Below are 24852 nucleotides of genomic sequence, written 5' to 3'. Positions count from 1 at the left end.
TGGATACTATCTTATGCTACCAAAGGATCTGCTTGGAGATCCTTTGGTGTCAAGCTAGGTGTCAAGTCTTAAGTTCTGATACGTAGAGACAAGTCAGCTGGACTTATCACTGTCACTTCAACTCAAACTTGTTGTAGACCGTTTGGGGCTAGTCTTCACCATGTGGGTGGTGTGAAAGGCTTAAATGTGGTGACAGGTGTCTTAACCAACAAAGCAGAAGTGTTAGACAAATTGTTTTTTCACACAGTGACATCAATCGGTAAATGCATTTCAGTTTGCATGGATTTACTTTCACGGTAGCGGGAAAATGGGGTGTTCGCTGTTGTAGTGCCATAGACTGTAGTCACATACTGTAATGGAAAAAATGTTCGAGGTGAAGCGGCCACAGTGAAAACCGCGAATATAAAACCACCACGAACATTCTTGCATTTACAGTACTTAACATACACTCAGGGTATACAATACTCTAACGGGATGTCAGACTTAACCTTCAAGCAGATGTAAGGTTTTGGTGCAGACCGTCAGCATTGACGATGACCAGTGACATCAGAAAAACCTGTAAAACATCCTTACATCTGCTTGGAGATAAGTCATACTGGCTAAGATCAGTAAAGGTAAAAACAAACACTGGGATCCTGTTATCCTACACTATTAAAGTATCATGTCAATGATGAAGAAAAGACAAAAAGAATGTTGATGAGTCAACACCTCATCATCTAATTGCTTCTACTTAGGCACACAGAATGCTTATGGTGGGAAGACTTTCGTCACACTATCATATAACACATCAGACAAACCAACTGCTGAGATGTGTATCTTAACTTCCTGTCCACCTGTACAACAGTTGTGGTGAAATCACTGTAGACAGAAAATAAGGTCAAGCTGGTCTTGCCCGAGGACAGAGAAGCAAAGTAGAGGACATCTAGCTCGTTTTTTCCTAATCCGGACATTGAAAGACAAACGTCACAGGAAATTCCTCATTACCCCTTCTAGCCTCGAGGTCCCTGGCTTCACCACACATCAGTGGGCAACTGTCAGGTTGTATTAAGGAAAAGGTGAACACCAATCTGTGTGAACTGGATCACTTACTGTAACAGTAAAATACTAATCTACACACAGAAATTCATCAATTCTATCTTTACACTAGGATCATGACTTATCATCATTTTACCTTGATTTTGATCTAAGATGTATACTTATGTTAATCTGTACAAAATGTCCCCTAAACACATGATTGTAATTGACAGCCAACATGCCCACCTTTACAATTGGATTGGGGAGCACTGCTGATACAGATCGTTACCTTCAATTGAATAAAGCAAACAATACATGATTGTGTGACTGTCGACCATTACAAACAAAGCACAGTGAGCATTTAAACAACAATAATCATAATGAATGATTATAACTATCAAAAGAAAACTTTATCATAGATTTTCACATGTACTAAATGAAACATACTTTTTTTAAATTTCAAAATGGCAAAAACTTAATTCTACTACAAGTATTTACATCCTAGTCTAAAAATTGATTTCAAGTGGATCTGTGTGATGTTACCTACTATGCAGAAGGGTGGTTATAACTGTTTTATTTAGTTATTCAAATTGCAACAAGGGCAATACAGTGTGGACACATAGGCAGCAGGCTGATATCGTGACCACATACATACATATACAATACAAATCAATACAATACAATACAAATAACTGTTTTAACACCTTAATTCATCCATGGGAGCATAATTGTTTTTGAAAACAGGCTACTTTGGGATATCATGTTGATGCACAGTGGTATCAAAATGTAATGCTACATTGCTTAATTTCAAAACTAAATTCTGCAGGACTGCCTATGTACTACACTATCAAAATTTAGGTGGATCTGGCCTATGTATTATATAAAATTCAGGAAAGAATTATCAACAGCTTACTAAATAATGAAGTACTCACTGAATAAGATCATTGCTATCCCTACAATAAATGACTGGGAGTTAAAAAAAGCTTGACTACGCCTTACGTAAAAAGAGCATGCTACTCTAAGTTAACGTTACATGTTATTGACAATCCTCCACTGCCCTGGCTGGGGTGACTCTGCAGGGACGACCAGGACTGTAACATCCTCACCCCCCAGGAGGGTCCCCTGTGGAATGATGTCCCCGCCAGGGTACCACAGGGTGAAGGCTGTCAGGACAACCTCCTGGAAAACCTACAAAACAGGCAAGTCAGCATGAGTTGTAGCTTCTAATGCATTCAACAGGAAATCATGGCTGGGGCCAGCAAGGGAACGTCGTTCATAGAAATGTCAATACATGTATTGAAATGTACATTATGACAGTAGTATTGTATTGTGATGCTGTATGTTGACTGTTATTTAAGGCTAATGTTGAAGAAGCTTATTGAGTTAGACACTGGACTGGATGGTCCAGAACTTCTCTCAGCAATGTATGACAGACTGTACTGGAAGTCAAGCTTCACTTGCCGCACCTCATAGAGGATGACAAATGATGATGTGATGATGACTGTTATTCACAGTATCCTATGGGCTATTTATGAATGTTGAAACAAATATTTCATTAACTGCTTACCGTTTCCCGAATGCTGTATGCTATCTGCTCCACGGGTGTTGGAGATGTCCTTATATACGCCAAAAACTGCTGGGCATTGTCCAGCACTCGGATTCTTGGTTCTACCAATACAGAGATAGAATTTGAATTTCTATTGTTGCACAGTATCATTTTCATACATTTATACATTACACTTCCAAAATGTTAAGTTGACAATGCATGGTAATCTTAATGCCCTAACTGCCATTGTACGAGCCTTGGTTTGGCATTGCAAAATGTACTTGATGCCCATGCACTTACAATCCAAATTATACATTTGAAATTGAACGATAACTTGTTTGATTCTAAAAACAACATCTGTGACATCTGCACAACCACGCACTACTTGGACAATGAGGTTTTTAAATACTTTCAGTCAAAAATTCAAAAGACATGTAATACTATAACATTAATACACAATAAGTAGTGCCATATCAAAGTTGTCAAGTGGTAGGTACATTGTAACATTTTCTTTGCTACCTAACCCTGTAACAAATCAAAGACAGACATGGACTGTAGCTACACATTTTGCGCCAAATGGCTACCTTACCAGGTTGATGGTTACAATGTAGAAGAACTTGAAAATCTATGCATCCTGTACATCAAAGTTAAATCTGTTAAAAATTAATACCTTGACGGTTGTTTCGCTGTCGGGTCTCTACCACCCTGTTGCGATCTCTCTGTGGTTGGTGGTCACTACTGGAAGTCCTGCTGGATGACACTGAGTCCTTCTGATCCTTAAACAAAGAACCAAAAATTAATTACTACCACACTCTATCTTGCCCAATCAAACTTTTTTGTCAATAGCAGTTAAAAATATAATGCAATTCTGAAAGGTACCAATTAAATGTCATGCAAAATAGAAATAGATTACCATTGTCTAATGAATAATATACATTAAGTAAGATGCAACAACTTAGTACATGTAATGATACACATAAAGCTCCTTGCTACTACATTCTAAAATCAATTGCTATTACAGGAACTCCTAACCTTGTAGGGCTGAACAAAGCATACGGGGGGACAGCTATGATATCTGCCCATTCTTGCCCAGTCTGTGGTGTGGTTCTTTATTCCAGCTCTGTCTTTGAAACTCGTAGTACGACCTAGACAGTGCATTAGAATATTGTCAGTATTATACAGGTTTGAGATGTCAACATTAAAAGAGTTTTCAGCAGTATCAAACATGTTAAATATCATCAATCCTTCCAGTATATTAAGTTTTTTGTAAGAGCAGCTGTCACACTTTTCCAAAAGATATGCAATGTACAATACAAACTTTGGCACAGTGTTACAGCTAATATACATTTGTATAAAAATGACCAAAAGATAAATGCCTATGCACAGAACAATAATTCCCATGCAGTAAAACTTGTATACTTCTTTGCAAAGCATAATACATAATCAACCAACTTGTATATTATTAGTGTGAGACACAAACTCAATCAAGTCTTTGGACCATATAAGAGTATCTGATCTGTTAAAATATTTTAATAGAAAGAGTAAGTGACCCCTTCTGTACACATTTACCTCTCTCAAATGCCTGCTCAACAGCGTAAGAAGACTGCTCAGGCACTCTGTCCCCTGGCTTGGCTGCATCATCTCTGCGTCTCTTCTTGTGATGCGACAACCATCCAGGTACAGGTGTATCAGCAGCCCGGGGAGATTGCTGATGGCTGTTGTGTGGCCATCCTCTCCTTGATCTGTCCCTTACAGCTGGTGCTGTGGGCAGATTAACAGGTGTCAGAATCAAACAAAATAACAGACAATCCTGGTATAGTGTACAGTGATTCAATATTCTGTACAATGTACCTCACTCAATTTCAACAAAAAGAAAAGAGCGTATGAGACAGAGAAGGAACATCTTCCAATCTTACGAGTACTTCAGGCGTGATCAACACCTCTAACATGTAGATCAATTAATAACAAATACAAGACTACACATACCCCTTATCTCCTCTTCTTGAGGAATGAGGCCAGGCACCTCAAAAGCTGTGCGGCGGGGATACTGCTCCCCCTGAAACATAATACATTGGATTTTTTACATCAATTCAAGTGTGGTAAAACATTTGTACTTAAATTTAACACAAATTGACATTGGCTACATTGATCTTTTACTCGACAAGAATTGAATGAAAAGAGCTCAATTTTCTAGCCGTATTGTGAAATACCTCGCAATGGACAAATGCTGGTGGTCCAGACTCAGGAGTAGTCAAAACAACTTGTGTCTGAAATGATGCAAAAGGCTGTGTAGTTACAAAGTTACATTAAGTTATATATGTTGCATACTTGAATATATGTTATTCATCCCATCATACAATCAGTCTTCCTGGAGTACAAAACAACAACAACATACAATTAACATGCAAACTACGTGTACAAAAAAGTCATGATGTTAGACAAGGAATAGAATGAATATACTTTGGCACCAAGACATACATTTCAGTCTGTCATAAGGCATCCTCAAACTCATTGATACTTGAATGTACACTGTTAACCAGACTCCACAAAGCCCATCAGTTATCATCAACAAAAAGTCGCTTAGTTCAGAAGTCTTAATCCTGAAAACTGATTGCAAGATAGTATTATGTGAGGCAATTTTACTCACTTCTGAGCCAACCTCATCAGTCGAAGTCCTCGGCACGCCTTTCACTTTGCCAACTGGCCTGTCATCCAACTGGCCTGGTCTGTTTGTTGCGTCTATGATCACGTCTTGATGACATAACTGCTGGGGTGGACACGTCATTCCACCAACAGCCCCTTCAGGCTCCTGGTCTTCCTCTGTAGATGTGTCTGCTTGACTGGCAGTTGCACCAAGCTCCGCTGACTTACAAATGTCCTGGGGTTGTTCGCCAACTTCTGTTTGCTCATCCACCTTGCTTTCTTCCATTTGTTGGGTACCAGCAGCCTTCTTGTCCCTCTTCTCTGTGCAACCTGGTGGCTGGCCAGAGTGGAGCTCCTCGTAGCTTTTCTTTAAAGTGCTTTTGGAAGAGCCTTTCCTCCGGATCAACGGGTCTGTGTCTCCACAGTGGTTTCTGTCGGCATTATCATCAGCTTCAGGAGGCACAGTTGTTTGCTGTGATGGCAAACCTGCATGGAACTGTAGCTGTTCCCTTTGCGCTGGTGTTGTGTGCCTTTTGCCGCTGAAAGCTTCATCTATGTCTTCTATATATTGGTCAAGTCCATTTGAACGTGGCAGGGGATGGCTACTGTTAGCCGCAGACAGACCATCAAATTCATTTCTGTCTACATTTTGTACGGTGGCACCCTGCTCTGTTTCAATGCCCAATCTGTCACTGGTGTAGCCATCTCTTCCTTTGCCATCAGCTGGCACTTTTGCTCCATTGAGTGGTACTGTGCTTGTGTCATCTCTGCCTGCAACTCCTCTAGTAGCTTCATCCTCCAAATGTGATGACTCCTCAGATTCTTGGTCCTCTGCGTCAGACTTGAGACCCTCCTTGGCGTCAGGATTTTCATGTACTGTGTTCTGGTCAACTGTCGGCTGCTTGTTCTGATCTTTATTCTCAAGACTTGCCATTGATGTAGAAGGAGTTAGGAATGATGCACTTCTTGTTTCAATCCTTGATGTGGCAGAAGAATCTTCAGTGTCATTCCCAGTCTTGATTTCATCTTGCAGTTGACCATCTGTATTGATCTGCTTTTCTGGCATGGAAGTATTAAGCTGACCATCAGGGACCCCACGTTTGTGCGTGGCTTCTGGAATGGTGTCATCTTTGCAGCTGGCTGTGTTGGTGGAGCTTACATGGTTACTTTCAGACTCTGTTGCTGATCTCCTAATGCTGTCAAGGGTCGTTTCAATTCGTGCCACGAATGCCTTACACTCTGAGATCTTGGACAAGTGCAGTTCCTTCTTCTGAATTTCCAGCTCTGGGTACTTCTTTGACTCAAAGTAAAAGATTTCTGCTTTCAACTTTGTTCCAAACAAAGCCAGAGATTGTTTTACCTCATTTGTATGGAATAACATGTGATCGAAATGAGTCTCGGGGTCGGATGTTAATGGCATGGATGTATGATCAGCTCTTCCATCCCTTGCTGGCCTGGAACTTTGTTCTTTCATGGCAAATTGAATCATTTCTAATGATTTAGCATCAATGGAATCAGTCTGCTGAAATTCCTGTAATTTTAGTTCAGTTTGTTGCTGGTCAGATCGACACCTAGCAGTCAACACAGGGTCTGCAGCAGATGGCCGTCTCTCAGGGAACAGTGGATGGTCTACATCAGGCTGAACATTTGATTCGGTCTTCACTCTCACTTCTTTCCTTCGAACAACAACTTCTGCCTTTTCTGTAGGCTCATCAGGCAGTGGTTCATTTGTCTCCTGGTCATCTAGCAAGTCAGCTACATCCTGATGAACCATGTGTCCTTGTTGTGTCACACCAACTGAATCTTGATCTTCGCTCTGAGATGCTGGTTCTGAAGTCTTGTCAGATTCCACAGGGGAGAATTCAGGCCCGGTGGACATATCTTTTTCACCTTCCATGGCTAGTTCTATTCTGTACATGTGAACAAAAAACAACACTTGTCCTTTGTGAATAAGAAGATTTATGTTATGAACTATACATTTCGACTGATTATAGAACATGGTATGATACATGCATGTGAATATAAAGGTGGGTGACACAGTAACTGTATTTCAACCATTTAATATGGCATAGAATTCAAGTATGTTAATTTCATCTCATAAAAACTTAAAAAATCAACCACAAAAGGGTCATATTTTGGCATGAAGAGTAATTAAGGTCTTTATGTATTTTCAGTTATGACAGTTTTTCAATGTTATACATGTAGATGCATTACAAGGGGTGGAAAGGTTGCCATGTGGTTAGGGTTGTTGCCTTTAAATTTTGAAGGTCTAGGTTTGATTCCACAGCGGCTCCATATGTTGTGCCCTTGTGAAAAGCCTGCTACACCAGTCTATTTCCTTACTGCACTCACTGATAACTAAACATGAGCTTTGGTTAGAGATGTCCCTTGTGTGACATAAAGGCGGATGTCCCGTGTTTGAGGACAGCCACACCTCAAGCATTTTAGAGAACATGCTACAGTTATCGAAAAGAGTAAGGGAACATCCTGGTGTGACTGGATCAAACCTATAAATCTGGCATTAAGCAGCTCATACATAAATTTTGTACCTTGTGTAAGAACTGAACTGTACTGTACCCAAAGACAGTTAACCAGTTTTGTGGTACAAACAACACCAAAAAGATTTTCAAGTTCAAATGTTATTCATTGTTCTCATACATCCTAATTCCTTTCAGAACTTACCTGAGGACCCATATTCCACAATATAACAAGTCTGTTTGTCTGCACCCAACAAAGACACCTTCTGAATTACAGAGTATCCTGTTCTCTTTGTACAAAGATTTAATGTATTTAAAGGCCCAAATGTTGTGCCCATGGGAAAGGTTTATTACACCAGGGTACCCAGCTCTCTACGCTATCCTACGGTATACCGAGGTGGCCATATCTTCATGTTTACCTGTCCCTCTTTACCTGGAGGTCAAGGCATTTAAGGTAGGCAGGTACACCTATTCAAACAAATGATTCAATTAACACAAAGTAAGAAAGCACGCATTCAGAGACAAACAGCATTTGTGCATACATCGTATGATACTGTTAATGTGAATCATCCTTACAGTGTTTGAGATCAAACAGGTGGCTTGGGTACAAAACAGGCCTCATTCAAACATCTGTGCTTAAGGTTAGCAAACCAGGGCTCAAGCTTGTACAAGAACACCCTAACAAAGTATACAAAGCAAATCAAAACTTACGTTTGTTGAGCAGAAATCAAGATTCTTGGACTGCAAAAGAAAGATGGCGGCTGTGAGTCTACCAGTACGTACTGCGCATGACTGAAGAAGGCTAACATGGTGTTATGGAGAGAGCCATATTGATATACTGTAAGTGGCTGTTACAGTTTGGTCTTGCTTAGTCAAACATGGCCACCAATTCGTAATTCACTTTTCTAAATATTTGTACCTGTGAGGTGTGACTCATGTGCAAACATCGGGCTATGACTTCCGTTCGAGTAACTGCTTAAGCCGCATGTGTAGCCACAAAGGTCAGTAGGTCAAACGTCACACATTCATGTGCAGTATAGGGCTTGCCGCAAATGTGGCATATTTCTTGTAAGTATGGAGTTAACTTTAATAAACCAGCACTAAATTATGCTACAGTCCTCTCTTTTTGAAGTGCCAGTCACCTTAATGATACTATTACCAACAAAGTCAATAAGAAAATGTTGAATTTTTTTGTGACGTCATAAAAACTTAAAATTTTGATAAGCAAATGGCGGCTTAGCTATTGTATGTCCCGTCCCTTGAGATGCCTGGAGAAAGGTTTCGCAGAAATGAACTAATGAACAAAATGAAAATCTGTCGTCTTTAAAAAGGAATAAAGTATGACATTCAAAATTGATTTTTAAGCAATGCTGCTTTATTATATATATTATTAAATCGCTTGCAGAGTAGACTTTGACAAAAAAATGTATTTTTTTTACCAACACTCACTTAACATTGATTAAAAACACAGAATATATACTTCTTCAGTTATCTAACATTTTAATTTAAAAATACACATTTCATGTTGTAACATTTTGTTACATATGCATATGGCACTTTTCTTTTAGGCACAATTCTATCATCTTACTTATAAAATGCATGGAAAGAGTTCATATTGTAATGTCTTCTTCACTGAGTCGTACTAGAGGCCAAAATGTTATTGTTACAATAAAAACTCTTGATAAATCTAAACACAACTTTTCCTGAACTTATACATGTATAATTATTTAATACAAATATCAAATAGATCCAGAGGCTTTCTTGAAAGAACTGTTCCAGTAACCAAGGGATAAATCCAGGTTCTTTTTGATGCCACTGGAAGACAAGCATATCAGGGGTAACAGAACGTCTGACACAGAATGGACTTTCCTTATACCCGTCACATTATCCATGATCTTCGGGCGTACGGATGACAGGTCAGTCATATTTAAGATCGCATATTTTTCACCTGAAAACCGTCCATCACATATAAGCCATACTTTGTACCTTGTACAATTGTTGTACAATAAAGTTATTATTATAAGCGAGGCTCGGGCGATTGCCGCAGACTCGTCGTCCAATGGATTTTCGCGCAATGTGACAGGGGACTATTACACTGGGCAGGAGAGACTCCTTGAGGCAGACAGTTCGAGACTACAACTTGCTTAGCTGGCTACAACTGCATAAGTTCTCTCTTCTTTCTCTCTTGAACTCGACTTTGTCTCTCTCTCTCTCTCTGTTGAGCTCCTCTGTTCAACTGCTTGCCTTGGAACCTTGAAGCTATTCTGTTATAATTTCAGACTGCTACATGTAGCTACATGCATGTAGACAATTGTCTACGACACTGCATGACATGTCCCTCTTTCATGTTACAATTAATTTGTCGAAACAATTGTTTGACAATTCTAGTACATTGTACTAAACCCAACTTCCTACAGCAACATGAAAGCACTATAGCTACAATGTAAATCACAACACCTTTAACTAAATGTATAACATAATCATTTACATTATATACAAACATCCTAATTACTTCTTACTGGCAATCTCTTAAGAAACCTCAATGATGATAAACTTTGACAAAAACTTTGTATTTTGAATACAAATGCACAGCGAGAAAGGAGCTACATGTATATTAAACATTTGAAATCATTAGAGACTATCAAAATGGCTCTGCATAAATGAAGAAGCTAGCCAGCCATCTCTGGATAACATACTTGCATGTGTGTCAATCTGACTACAACATGTAAGTCTGAATCATGGCACCATATTGCCAATGGGCAAAGTATATTTCTTAAGGACTTGGTATAATTCTCCACACCCAAGTCTGGTCCTCGTCTGGGGCATGATGCACCTGTAACGTCATGTCTTGTCGCACCAATGTTAGCGGCTGGATGTTGAAGCCTCCTGGCCATCTCAAGGTGAAAGCCACCAATGGTTGGTCAGCAAACACCTGTGACAAAAATAACACAATTGTACATTCAGTTTCACTTCTGCCAGTATGTTAAGAAAAATAAATTGTTGCCCTACTGTAGTAACAATCTTAACATGTCTCACTTGTCAGTGATGTTTAAAAACAGTGACTTTATCACGTTCAACCATTTTTTCAGTTAATGTTACATATCATACTTTAAAGTATTATCCTGTTCTGCCTGTTTCTAATTATGCTGAAGATGAATGGTGGATAACACTCAAAACGTCTAGAAGTAATCTCTGTACCTTTAATCTATCTTTGTTTACCTGGATATCTAACCTTCTTCAAATGAATGTTTTTGTCAATGTTTGAAAATCGGTCTCCAGTTGTGATAAACACTCCTTACCAAAATAATGCAAAGCATAATCTTTATTCAAATTATCCATTTAAATTAATACAATCATGTGCATCAAACAAACTAGGGATCTCATTATTCATAACTGTTACAGGAAATGTGTATACATTTTTGTAACAAATTACCTGTTCAGCCACATACAGTGCAAGGTCTTCCACATACACTGCTCCAAATACTCTCACTTCTGTCACAAGCTGTCCTGCTGTGTTGAGGACTTTCACAAATACAGGATCTAGAAGGAAATCATCATCACTGAATTAAGTCAATGCTTAATACAATGCTCTTGATACATACTTAAGTACCATATTGTATATGTTTACTATCAGGAGTAAATGATCTGTTCTTATATCACCAATTGTTAAGTTATAAAGTCAAAGTCTAAGCTGTGTACATGTATATTGATATCATGAAGTGATGAAATAAGATGATATGTAACAAAAAAAATGTTAATTCCATCTGCTAGGAATGATGTAAACTGACTTTGTGTGGAGATCTAAATGCATAATTATGTGACCAAGAGGAGTAGTGTAGAGTGCTAACGTTATACAAACTGTATATCAAGTATATTACCTGGTTCTGGTGGTTGTGGCTGGGGTACCATCCAAGTGACCCAACCATTTGCATCCTGTTAATGAAATGCAATAAATAATTTAGAAAAGCACAACCCTCACACATGTACAAAAATGTACATGTGTAGTCTACATCGAATACACTTTGCTCCTAATTAAAGAAAACCATACATTATTTAAAGGACAAATCCCAATGTCATTATCTTATAAAATGGGCATGTCAGTATCTTGGGCCTGTAACAATTGACATTCAAAGATTTTCAAAAGGTGATGCTCAGCTTTTAACGTAAGCAAATTTGAACCCAATTTAAAGTCAGATTCCCAAATTTTGGTCAGTTTTTAGTTCATGGAGAAAATATGTCAACTCCTGGATTGAATGTCGATAACATATAATTATGATAAAATATAATCCTGATGTATAAATTCAAGTTCAAAACAGACGAGGAAGTCTTCACTTTTTGTGTACTTGATCTCCTTGGGTACAAGTTTCTCAAACTTTGTGTATGTCAATAAAAGTAGCAAGTAAACAACATCATGATGCTAGTTTTTTTAAAATCATTTAAAGCACTCACCAAAAAGAAACTTTCCTGCAGAGAATCCACTATCAAATCATCAGGATGACCATTTTGGTCCTTGTCCGTTCGTCCTTTCCGACTGTTCAGATACTGACATTGTTGATGTACTCCATCAGTTGGGTGTCTTCTAGCTGGAAAAGTGGTCAGCATTAGATTTAGTACATACAAACAGTATGGTTTAGAAAGCAAATTGTACAAAACAAAGTAAAAGCCAGCAGTCTCCAGATAGCAGAAATCTGAAGTAGATACCATTTATAGGCAAATGAAAATATGCCCATGTGCAGTACATGATTGTTCTAATAAAGGGCATTTGTTTTATCCAATATCTAAATCAACTAGTTTTACTCTAAGTTACAGTTATAATAGGGTTCACAATGCTAATCAAAGTATAGATAAAGATAAGTAGGAATATATGGATTAACATTATCAAAGTCACTAATGACATTTGAGATGGAAAAGCTACATAAGTAGACACAATAAAGTTCAACTGACAGTCTGTACATTTGTATACTATGACCATGACTAATTGCTTACGTAAATAAACTGTCTCTGTTGCACTTAGGTAGAGATTTCTCTCGTCAATGTCTTCAGCCCCACAGGCACCAGTCTGGGAAAATTTAAAAGGCTTAATTAGCATTTAGGCTATTCCATTGATTGATTTCAAGGTCTATTCACACCTTTTCATCTTGAAAAATCTTCCTTACAGACCCCATTCATACAAGGCATCTGGATTCACCCAGGCACATACAGGATTAATCCCAATTCATAAACTGCAATGTTGATTCACAAAGCCTGGTAGGAACAGACTCTTCATTTTCCAAACAGTTAAGAAACTTCATGGTTCAAATCTAAAGCAACTTTATGTCAAAAAACTTGAAGATAATGTTGGTTTTGTATATTTATAATATAGGCTACTACAATTTATTTTCTAAAAGTTTCAATTATCTTAATAAATTTATTCTTTATTGATTACTATTCTTAATACATTTTGATGTCTCTCACCAGCCAGTCTGGTAGCCAGTATGCGTTGCCTCCTATTTGGATTCTAGGAGCTTGTCCACTGGGGCTGGTGTATGGCACAGCATAGACTTGACCTGTTTGTCCATAGTAGACCTCACCAGGCTGTACATGTATGTATGACATCATATTGTTAAAAATAATGAATAAAAGTCTCTCATTATATATTATTTTTTACAATTCAAGTCTATCCCAAATCATTAAGTTGTAGAATCTGATGTCTTCAATGATGAACCAAAGATGAGTAGAATCTTAAAGTACATGTAGGCAATGAACAGAATTAGACTACATGCATCCAAGTAAAACATTTTGAATCAACTGACAAGTTTTCAGAAATAAAACAAAGCATAATAAAATATAATACTTGCCAAAATTAGCCCTTTGTAATAGTTGTCAACAACTGATTTCTGCAAACTACTACCTGTAGTTGCTAAAGAGTCTAGGAACAGAAAATTGTAAAATAATCAACGTCAGAGGTATTTCATATCAATGTCACTAAACAAAATATGACATTCTGCTACAATATCATAAGGCTAGCACTATTACATAATTGTGTAATATTGCTTTTAAATTAAATTGCTTTTACTTCTTACAAATGAATACAATGATTAATAATATAATCAACACAGCCTTTACATCAAAGAAATCATTAACAGGTCAGGTATTTAGTAAACATTTTTAACATAGTCTAGTATAACAGCATGTCACTAAATCTTAACAATACAGTCAAACCTGCCCGAGCGACCACCTCTTCTCAGTGACCACCTGGCCATTTCGACCGCTTTTTCTCGGTCCCGATTTATTTTCCCATTGACGTAAGCATTAAGCGACCTTTTCTCAACGACCACCTGGACAACGCGACCGCGACCGGCCCAAATTGGGACCCATAACGACCGCATCATTTTCAAAATTGAGGTTTTCATCGATTTTTTATGATAACTAGCGCGATTTTGTGCCGAAATCGGCCAGTTTGCGTCGGATTTTGGGGTTAAATTTACAGTTTACAGTGTGCGTGTTGTATTTGACATTAAAGACCTCGCTTCTTTGCGTGCGTGCAGTGTGCTTGCTATCTGCCATTAAACACTACGGAAACCATTTATACTTTGCATCGGTCATGTTTTGAGTCAATACTCTTCTCAGCGACCACCTGTCCAAATCGACCGCTTTTTTCCGGCCCCCCGTGTGGTCGTCTTGGGCAGGTTTGACTGTATATGGAATTGGAAAACACTTGCTAATCAGGTAGATGAATCAGTAATACAACAACAACAAAAACACTCAAACTCTTTTTAGAATTTTTAAAATATCATAATTGTGTATAATGTAATATGTAGAAATACACTGGGCTTAAAAAGTTTCACTAAATAAACCAATAAACCCATGGATAAGAAAGAAGAAACAACACATACCAGCTGACTCTTCACCTTCAGGGTGATACAGATCAGTTCGTACAGAAACTTCTGTCAGGTGGCATCTAGGATGGAGTTCATTCTAAAGAAAAGACAAACAAAACAACATAATGGTCAATCCAATTAATACACAACACAGCAATGACATGAAGTTATTTAAAGTTTTAAGTCTGCCATTACATGTAAGTACAGGCACTTATTGGCCCAAGACACTAAGTTGAATATCTGAGATACACATGTATATCAAGTCAATATTTTACATTATAATGTAATACAACACACAAACCTGTAGATGGATAAGAGCAGCTGGTCCTGATGGAGGATATTCCACGTCTACCAGAACTTTGTCATCTTGTGGCTGAAATGAACACAAAATACATGTTGTCAATGGCTGTCATTTATGATGCTGAAATACCAATACTCCTTTTAGACACAAGACAGAATGAAAATCATAGTCTAAGATTAATTCAAAATCAAAACATGCTTTACTTTCCTACTACATGTAAATACTGGCAGCCTTTGTAAAGTTGTATTGGATTTAACTTACCTCTATGATAGGCTCAGTGCTTGTACTTGCATCCTTCTCTACATTATTGTCCAGTAGGGATTCTGTTGAGTCTGTGTTGCTAGACTCATCCCCTAACTTCTCCCCCTTCTCTGGTGGTCGACAATACTGCATCTCATCGTAGCTCTTAGATCTGTCTCCTTGGCAGTCACTCAATACTTTTGGGATAGTACCTGTACTGCCCTGGTTAGCACGGATACTTGGGGACGGAGAAGTCGGTACTTTTGGAGTTGTTGGTATTTCCTCGTCTGGAGGGATGTCTGCATTACTCTTACGTTCATCTTTACTCTTTCTCTTTTCTACATCAATTCCTCTAGCACTCCTTTTCATGGCTTCACCCGCCTGACTTGACATTGCAGAATCTGATGAACATTTTCCAGATGAAAGCCTGTCCTTCTTCACGCTTTCCAAAGTTATCTTTGACTTTCTGTCTTTATCCATTATGCTAGCAACACAACTAAACTTTGTATGCTCTGATTCATCTTTTCTTTTACTTTTCTTGTCACATCTTGATGCTGTCATCCTGTTGACATGTTCATCAAAACCTCTTGGATACTTTCTATCCTTCTTTCGTCTGTTTGGAGGTGTCTTTATTTCAACTGCTGCATTGTGTTTCTGGGATTCCTTCTTTTGTGAAGGCCTTGCCATTGCTTTTAGTGCTGATTTCCCATCTCTGACAGCACTTCCTTCCACCTTGCTTCTGCCATTACAAGGCACTTTCTTCTTCTTGTTATCTCTATCTTCTGAGACAGCCCCACGGATCCCTCTGCTGCTCTGCTTTCTTTTCTCACTGGGTTTGCCACTCATTCCCTCAGATGTTTTTGGATGTGACATTTTCCTGGCTGTCTCAAACTGCTGTGCTGGGCATGGTTCTACACCTTCCATCCCTCCATACAATGCTCCTTGGATCTTTATTCCATCTTGAAGACTTCCTTCTTGTGTGGCTGGGTCTTCACTACTGGAGGATGATTCTCCACATTCTGTTTCAGTTGGATCTGCTTCCATGCTTGTCTCTTGAAAACTTCCTTGTTGTGTGGCCGGGTCAGTGGAGGATGGTGTATACTCTTGTTCATCTCTTCCTTTCCTTTCTTTGTCGCATCTTGATGCTGTCATCCTGTTGACATGTTCAGCAGAACCTTTTGGCTTTCTTGCCTTCTTTTGTCTGTTTGGAAGTGTCTTCGTTACAGCTTCGGCATTGTGCTTCTGGGTTTCTTTCTTTTGTGAGAGCTGTGCCATTGCTTTGTGTGCCGATTTCCCATCTCTAACAGCACTTCCTTCCACCTTGCTTCTGCCATTACAAGGCACTTTCTTCTTCTTGTTATCTCTATCTTCTGAGACAGCCCCACAGATCCCTCTGCTGCTCTGCTTTCTTTTCTCACTGGGTTTGCCGCTCATTCCCTCACATGGCTTTGCACGTTGCATTTTCCTGGCTGTGTCAAGTTGCCGTGCAGAGTGTTGTTCTACACCTTCCATCCCTCCATACAAGGCTCGTTGGATCTTCATTCCATAATGAAAACTTCCTTCTTGTGTAGTCAGGTCTTCGCTCGATGAGGATGATTCTTCACATCCTATTGCAGTTGGAGCTGCTTTCATGCTTGTCTCTTGAAGACTTCCTTGAGATGATGTTACTCCTTGTCCTGCAATTATCAGAAAAAAAAAGATCCATAAGACAGTGCTCATAGGTCATAGATTAAACAGTCTAACCTAAAGTAAAGATGCATCTAAGGTATTTATCAAATAATTCAAATATTTTTAGTGCAATATTGCTTACCTGGAGCAACTTGCTCTTGTCTTGCCAGCCTGTCCACAGCAACCTGTAAGGATCGATGAAACTTTCCCTCTTCAAACTTGTCGTAGTGTTGACACAACCACCTGTGTTACAAAATGAAACAAAACATCAGAAAACTAAATTAAACTCAAATAAATTATATGCTCTGAATTAGCATTTGACTGATACATGTAGCTATAATATAGACTAAGGTTTGTAATGTTCGTAACAGATGCCATTTTAAACTTCAAATCAAACTTACTTTTTCTTTGCATTCTGTTGGATGATCTTTGCTGTCTTCTCGTCTTTCAGGCTGGCGATGCAGTTTCCGAGGCTGATGCGGTTGCGGCGGACGTACTCAGCAACTACAGCTAATCCCAATGGGTTTCCATCGAACAGGTCATTCAAGTCCTGTAAATCTTTAATCTGGTACTCCTGCTCTGGAAGTTTTTCCTTGAGGAAATCTCCCAGCTCCTCCCCTCCTTGGAACCCCTTCATTTCGATGAAGGAGCTACGCTTGTGGACTCCCTCTGAAAGTTGGAGTTGGCTTGGATCTTTACGTGTGATGATGACCATCCTGAACTGCATCATATTTGGTATCAAATCTGGCCTTACAAAAGAGCCATCCTCTAAGTCTTCAACAATCAAGAAGACTGGGGTGTCCCTGTTTAAAAAAGCCTTTTGCAGGCATGTACTCGTACCCACAATTCCAATGTTGCCAACTGGTTGATCAACATTTAGTTCCTTCAGAAGGCTCAGCAAGCTTCTAAGGTAACAGTCCTGGTCTCTCCCTTCTATCATATACGCCACAGCAGTTGGGTAGTGCTGGAGAACCTCTCTCGCTAGATTGCGAGATATCTGCGTCTTTCCAGACCCACCGGGTCCATACAACACTGTCACTGGACGGTCTGTGAAGGCACGGTTCATCTGTACAGCTTGTTCAACTGCAATGAAATCTTTGCTCTTGAAGAACTGTTCTACAGGCTTGGTGGTGTTTTGAATTGAGTTGAAAATGTCACCAGCAGCAGTTCCCTTGAGAAGGGCAACAATGTTTTCATGTTTGTGGGCTTTCAGTGCTTTACAAAACTTATGAAAACAAGCACCTTTTTTAGTAGTGAGTAGGGAAAGCAAGGTCTTTGCTTTTTCTTCATCTTCATCTTCATCTTCATCTTCAAGTGTTCCTTCATCGCCGATTGTTTCAAGGTCCTGTTCTGTCAGGACATCCTCTCGAGACAGATATTTAACCAGCCCCTCTACATCTGGTTTCAAATCCTCTATGATTTGTGATCGATGCTGGTGTAATGGATCCCATACTAGAAGGAAAAAAATCAATCAATGTAGCAATATGCATAATGTTTGTGTTACTCATGTTAAGTTATTATCAAGACTGGATACAGAAAGCCAACATTAGCAACCAAGTGCAGAATGTTTTTCTTCCACTTGTTTTGAACAAAATAACCCACTCTTAGATTGTTTCAGAATCATCCGATGCAAAAAGGAGATAAACTATGACCATTGTAGAATATTTTAGGAGAGTAACCAAACAAAATGCCATAAGTCTAAATCACTTTGAAGGACTGCATCACACTTATTGTGACACACATATTGCTTTGTGCCTTGTTAATAAGTCCTTGTCAGCTTGTTACGTATCCACAGGAGTTGAGCTGTAAGTTGTTCTAGTCTGCCAATGCAGATGTGCTGCTGGAGTCTCGTCTCTCTAGATCTCTGACCTGGCCAATTATGTTTGAATTATTAGAAAGATCCTTTTTCTGCCACCTGATTAATCTTGAGATCAAACATACCTGCAAGCTCAGCATAGAACTTCCAAAGTCCATCACTCCCCCACCCAGTGGAATATCCAGCATAGTTGATAGGAAGGGGGTTGGGGTCTGTCCACTGCATGAAGGTCCACTGAGTTTCACCACGCCTCTCAACAGCAATGGTTCCATCTGAAGACCAGGTGATCCTGAACTTTCTGTACTCTTCCCGGGAGTTGATTCCTGAGGATAGAGACAAAATTAAGACAAGAAAATGGAGATGTACCCTACCTACATGCAATATTACGTGAAGAAGTCTCTTGACAAATCATAACAACCAATGGCATGTACATTTCACCACTTACATGCTCTACTCTGGGACACATACTGATCTTTGGTTCTATCCTGACAGTCTTGTTACAACTCAGGACAGGAACAAACTTGGACTCGGGCCAGTGGGAAGAAACTTCTACACACACCAACACAAACAAGCAGACCAAAAACAAGAGAACTGACCAGGAGTCGACGCTGTCACAAGGTTGCTGCCTTGCTTGCCGCGGCGTATGACAGACTGTGTGTTAGACCATCCACCGATGACAATTTCATACATGTCATCTAGATCCTGGTTCATAGATGACAAAGCCACGTGGACGTCATTGTTAGTCTGAACTTCAAAGGTGAAGAAGCCTCTTGTCAATCGGGGCAGGTCCCAGCGGTACCGATACTGGATGTCTGAGCTGTGAGTCTCACAATCTGATAGAACATAGAGAATTCTTACGTCATTCTATCAAAACACAGCAACTTCAGTTAGATATTTATAAAAAAAGATAGAAACAACATAGTTTTGAATCCTGTAGCATTAATAACATAGATACCATTAACATATAATACAATGTAAACATCATCCAATAAGATCTACTGCATCAGTACTATTCAAGCAGAGGTTAGACTTTGGCTTGTTTTGCACATGCATGTATCAACTTAAAAGCATTTGGTGGGTCTTTTAATTTTGTCAGGTTTTCTTGATGAATATTGCATAGCCATGAAAACCTGACATTGCCTATCCAAAGTTATTTTGTTTCAGGGTAATTCCCTGGAAGAGACGGTCGCTAGACTTGAGAGTGTGCAGCCCACAAGTCGGCAACTGAAAACCGAAATAAGCTGAAGTGTGCCCCGTAACTTTGATGCATTTCACTTGAGAGCACAGCTGCATACATGCAGGTGGGAATTAATTTGAATGGAGGTATCTGAGTAGCCTGACATGATAGCCAGCCCAAGTAGACAGCCTAGCCTTTCTACAAACCCTATACATGTACCAGCATGCAGTCTTACACAGTGTCATGTTGATGATACTTTCCGATCATTATCACTTTCAGTTTCATTTTCTTACCATTTCCAGCATCTGCAGATGCAGAAGAGCCTTTGTGGGCATCATCATTGTCACAGTGGTGTTGATTTTCCATTCTTGCAAGTAACTGCGTAATAAAGAGAATACTACATGGCACACAGAAAAAGCAAAACAAAAACAGGAAGTTCTACAATGATTTAATCACCATTGATGATTGTCACCTAACCATTAATCTACTCCAGGAATAAATTAATTCTTTTTGTCGGTTGACGACTATCAAATAAAGGCCCCTTTTTAATCCACACACTTTCATACCTTTACAAAAAAGGATTTTTAGACTTGATGATCTTAAATTACAAAATACATGTAATGTCAGGGCTCGAAATACCACCTGCATATGCACTATAGTGCAGGTGAAATTGGAACTGTGCAGGTACACATTCTGGTGCCTACCTGCACCTAACCTGCACTGGTCCATGTACTGGGTTTTATACATACATGTCATATGATGTAAGTGTATGTGGATTGTTATTAGCTGCATTGAATGTTACTACCTGTAAAGTATAAGAGAAAAATAGCAATTGTTCCTGAACAATTTTAGTATGATTCATACTTCCTAAATTCAGAGTGGTGCAGGTAAAATTTGTCTGGTGCAGGTATTTTTCAATGTTACCTGCACCAGTGCAGGTATGCAGAAAAAAGTATTTCGAGCCCTGAATGTAGAAGTACATGTAACATTTAGCATGTAACAAAAGTATGCTACGGTTAGACTTGATGTCACAATACATTATAAGAACATCACAATAATGAATGAATGAATGACTTTATTGTACATTTGTGCTCAAACAAGCTAAGTACAGGTCGTAGCGCTAGTGATAAGGTACAATTTTGACAAAAAAGGTATCTTATTATCTCTACATATGCTAATACATTCAAGTATGTACAAGTTCAACTTCTTCTCGCTTCTTAAAACAGTTATAAACGTAAGGACAAATGGAATCAATGATATATTGTTTATCTAATTGCATGAGAAATATGAATTTTTCCGTGGATGAAATGAAACCACTTCTTCTTCTGTTTTGTTAGATTTCAGCTGGTGCAAATGAAACCTTGACATGCCTTCTCTAATATCAGGTCTGACTCAGTTTGCTTTTGTGTGCATGCCCATACAGTACAATATATTTCTGCCTTCCAAAGGAAGAAGTTTTATATGATTTAAAAAATGTGGTGATTTGGGGGTCACCTGCTTTACAAGTTTTAGATAGTATCAAAAACTTTTCAGAAAATGTCACACAAGTCAGGTTTCAACAATCACACCCACTCGATAATTGCTCATTACAGGGTTCTTGCCAGCATAGTTGAGCATAGGGAGCCCCTACGCTGTGATTTGTAACCCATATGCTGTGACTTGGGCCCCTTTGCTGTGTTTTAACCAATGTAGTGTTAGATTACTTAGATTAGAATAGTCTACCCCCCTCACGAATGGAACAGTCCTGGGTGGAATGTGGAGATTCTGAGAACACTCACGTGGACTTAGATGTGCGTGTCAGTGTGCTTATTTATCCCTGAGTAAAGAGGGACGGAAAGTAAGCTTAACATGTAGGGGTTTGTCTGTTGTTGTTTTTTTAAGATATTGAAAAATGTTGGCTTTATTTCAGGCCTTTTGGTCCTCAAATTGCAGGAAAAGTGTTTCTGGGGGTCATGAATTAATAAATGTCACTTGCCATCATGGCTTCCCCATGCTAAGATGCCCCCTACACTGTGAGAAAATTCTGGTGAGAACTCATAGACATGTACTTTATTTGCCTTGTCACATGATCCATGTACAGGCAGCCATGTTTTTATTATTGTTAGGTCTGGTCGACAACTCAACATTTTCATATCTCATTTTGATTAAGTATTTCATGCCATCCATCCTCTATCAGATCTAAACCATGTCCCTTACTTAAGGAGACTTCTAATTCTGCACAAAATATTCACCAAAACAGATAAAAACCCAAAACTTTTCAGGTTCTATGGAAAATCGTCACAGCTTGCCAGACAAATAAAGACAGTCTGATGGCGCAAACAACATAGTAATTGTATATGACTGAATACTGACCTTTGTAAAGTGCTTTTCTCACTGATCCTACATTGGAAAGAAGGATTACTTTAACAGCAATGACCTATACGTCTTAAGACACAAATACACCAGAAAACAGGTGGAAATCTGCTAAAAGGTCAGCAACTACGTACCTACGTACCTTGAGTTTCTTCCTTGGTTAAAGGTAGGGCAGGGTCACAAACGCATGCGCAGGTATGACGTAGTAAGTCTCGTAACTTAAATCTCGCGATGTTTGGTACGCGGAAACTTTGGCACTTTGACCTTCATTATCGTACTAGCAGTCTTGCACAGCAGACACAAAGCTATTTTTACCCAGACTAACAATAAAACTGAAAGTGAAACTATTCCCCACCAAACATTCATTCTTTCAAAAGGTAAGCTGATATCATTGCAAAGCATAGAATAGTAAAAATGTGCACCAAGATTACCACTTAAATTTGCTTTCATCAAATATCAACTTAGGATCAATTTGCATTTTATTTCTATCACATTTTTCAAAGAGTAAACTTAGACTTTGAAACTGCCTGGTCAACAGTGACTAATGGCTAATGAACCGCACATGACAAAACACATTTGTTTGTATTTTGTTGGTATTGCATACCCGGTAAACCACCTCCTGGGGTACAAAGCCAGGTGAAATACAACACCTGACCTGATCAAATGACAGTGGGTGAAGCAGTTGAGGTCTATGTTACACCAATTGTGGACGGAGGGTCCAGGACTCAAGGTCACATGGTACATTGTATGCAACTATTCTTTAATCATGTAGTCCCTGCAGAAGTAAAGGCAATGTAGGCTGCATTCATCCAATTAACAACAGGTGAAACCTGACAGGTGATAATTAGGGATGCCAGTTATGCATTTAAGCGAGAAGAACACGCGTATACGAGGCAGATACATACGTTTGGAACAAGGGTGAAGGAAGAGGGAGGGATAGCAGCAAAAAAGCCAGAAGGTGAATGGTGTGGGGGTTGGGGGTATGGGAAGGGGGATGGTAAAACCACCTGTGATGTAACATGACCAGCCACCCACCCACCCTTCCTTGCATTCTAGATCAACTGGGAAGACCAAGACTCCATCAGTGCAGAAGCGTCCCACTTACACCCAATTTACAATCCCAAAGAGAATATTATCAGTTGTTACTTCTTAGAAATACTTTTTCTGATGAATTTAGGATTACTTTTACTTATAAGAAAGCCTTAAAATCACCTTGATTTTACGATACCTTCCAGAAATTCCTGACATTTTCCCAGACATTCAACTCTCATCATAAAAATGTAGGCAACTTCCTCAGATACCCCGTTAGGAAAAGGCATTGCTGTATGCTTTAATCCAAGGAGACTGTTGTGACCCGTGTTAAGGTCTTTTGACACAGATACAGGGAGCCAAATGACAAAGACTGTAGAACTTAGATAAGTATGATTTTGTTCCTTCCCTTGGCATCCTGTACATGGAATGCCTCCATGGAATTTCCCAGTGTAAGACAAAATACAAAACGTAGTCTTAGGGCAACAGCAATATGATTCTTGGATCCCATACATCCCTTGCAAAATCTCAGCAAGAGACCATCATGTACATTGTGTATATATTAGAAAGCTGGGAAGAAAACTAGCATCTGACTCAGTTTGCTCCCTGACAGCGGGTACATTATAGATACAGACATTCACTTTGAGACTATTTTCATGCTGATTTGCAATTATATATAGCATTGTTTTCTTTAAATCTGAGAACCAACATATTAAATTGGTGTGGCCTAGTGGTTTCTTTGCAGGTTCATAACATGCCTTCCCTTACATGTGAGGGTGGGCAATGTCAATCTGGAGAATCACTAAACAGATAAACCCTCCTGTTAACTTGATGTAGTATCAATCTGTCATGTAAACTGAGGGATCATTCATACATTCTCTATAGATACAGCTTAGTGACAACAATTCACAATGTCATACTTCTATAGAGGTTGTTGATACATACAATGAATATCAATGGCACTGCATCTGTCAGCATGAAGCTGTTACTGTAACAGTAGATCCTATAGCATATACATGTAAGATTCTAATATGGCTCAGCCATATCTAGTAACAGTACTTTTTATCCTATGTGTATTATCAACTCAAGGTAACCTTAAGGCACCAACAAAAATTACTTTCTAGGTAACAACAGTGTTAATGGTGTGACACTACACATGTCAGGCACAATATACATCTTCCTTGCATTGCAAATGTATTACTAGTATCTTACTTAGGGACTGTACGATATTTATCAGGGGGGAGGGCTGGTGCGTTAGGGGGGGAGGGGCATGTTAATTTTTTTTGAGGTAGGGGGAGGGCCATGTTAATTTTTTTTTTAGATAGGGGGGTCAGGGCCATGTTAATTTTTTTGAAAGAATTGTTTATACTCTTTTTGTTTTGATATCTTGACATGGCCCTAAAACTGATAAAATAAGCCTTCTGTATAGCCTAAAATGCAAGAGCTTCCGGGGGGCTTTGCCCCCCTAGGCCCCCCAAAGTGGCGCTGCCCTGGACCAGTGTTCCCGCCAGGCATACGTCATCCCGTCTACAGACTTATTTTTTTCTGGAAAGACGCACTCGGCTCGGCTGAGTTTCCCAAAATATTTAAGTTACAAAAGCGGTGCACGGTAAATATGTGAAGAATCCAAAACTATACACTTTATTTTTTATTTAAAACATTTCTTTTGTTTCAAAAAGGACAAAATTTGCGGCAGAAAAAGGGGGCCGCAATATTGTTGTCAAGTGTC

General features: G+C 39.1%; 2 protein-coding genes across 2 annotated transcripts; both read right to left on the bottom strand.

The window, feature by feature from the left end:
• Nucleotides 1-2043: 2043 nt before the first annotated feature.
• Nucleotides 2044-7100, bottom strand: LOC118424953. Its single transcript, XM_035833761.1, has 9 exons — nucleotides 6873-7100; nucleotides 5208-6530; nucleotides 4771-4827; nucleotides 4547-4616; nucleotides 4130-4321; nucleotides 3593-3705; nucleotides 3231-3336; nucleotides 2582-2682; nucleotides 2044-2202 (listed from the first exon to the last, which is right to left on the bottom strand). The coding sequence occupies exons 1-9, from the start codon at nucleotides 7098-7100 to the stop codon at nucleotides 2044-2046; spliced, it is 2349 nt and encodes a 782-aa protein (XP_035689654.1).
• Nucleotides 7101-10015: 2915 nt separating this feature from the next.
• LOC118424952 lies at nucleotides 10016-20108 on the bottom strand. The gene is made up of 16 exons (XM_035833760.1): nucleotides 20036-20108; nucleotides 19162-19398; nucleotides 18691-18888; nucleotides 18029-18201; nucleotides 17151-17920; nucleotides 16892-16992; nucleotides 15103-16757; nucleotides 14842-14913; nucleotides 14556-14637; nucleotides 13518-13588; nucleotides 13135-13254; nucleotides 12667-12739; nucleotides 12130-12263; nucleotides 11559-11613; nucleotides 11114-11220; nucleotides 10016-10612 (listed from the first exon to the last, which is right to left on the bottom strand). Exons 1-16 carry the CDS (start codon nucleotides 20106-20108, stop codon nucleotides 10454-10456), a joined length of 4080 nt encoding a protein of 1359 aa, XP_035689653.1. The 3' UTR covers nucleotides 10016-10453.
• Nucleotides 20109-24852: the final 4744 nt, after the last annotated feature.

The sequence above is a fragment of the Branchiostoma floridae genome, chromosome 10 (assembly GCF_000003815.2).
Source record: "Branchiostoma floridae strain S238N-H82 chromosome 10, Bfl_VNyyK, whole genome shotgun sequence".
Classification (NCBI taxonomy): Eukaryota; Metazoa; Chordata; class Leptocardii; order Amphioxiformes; family Branchiostomatidae; genus Branchiostoma; species Branchiostoma floridae.
Note: the sequence above shows the minus strand (reverse complement) of the source record. Positions and strands in the feature narration are given on the sequence as shown.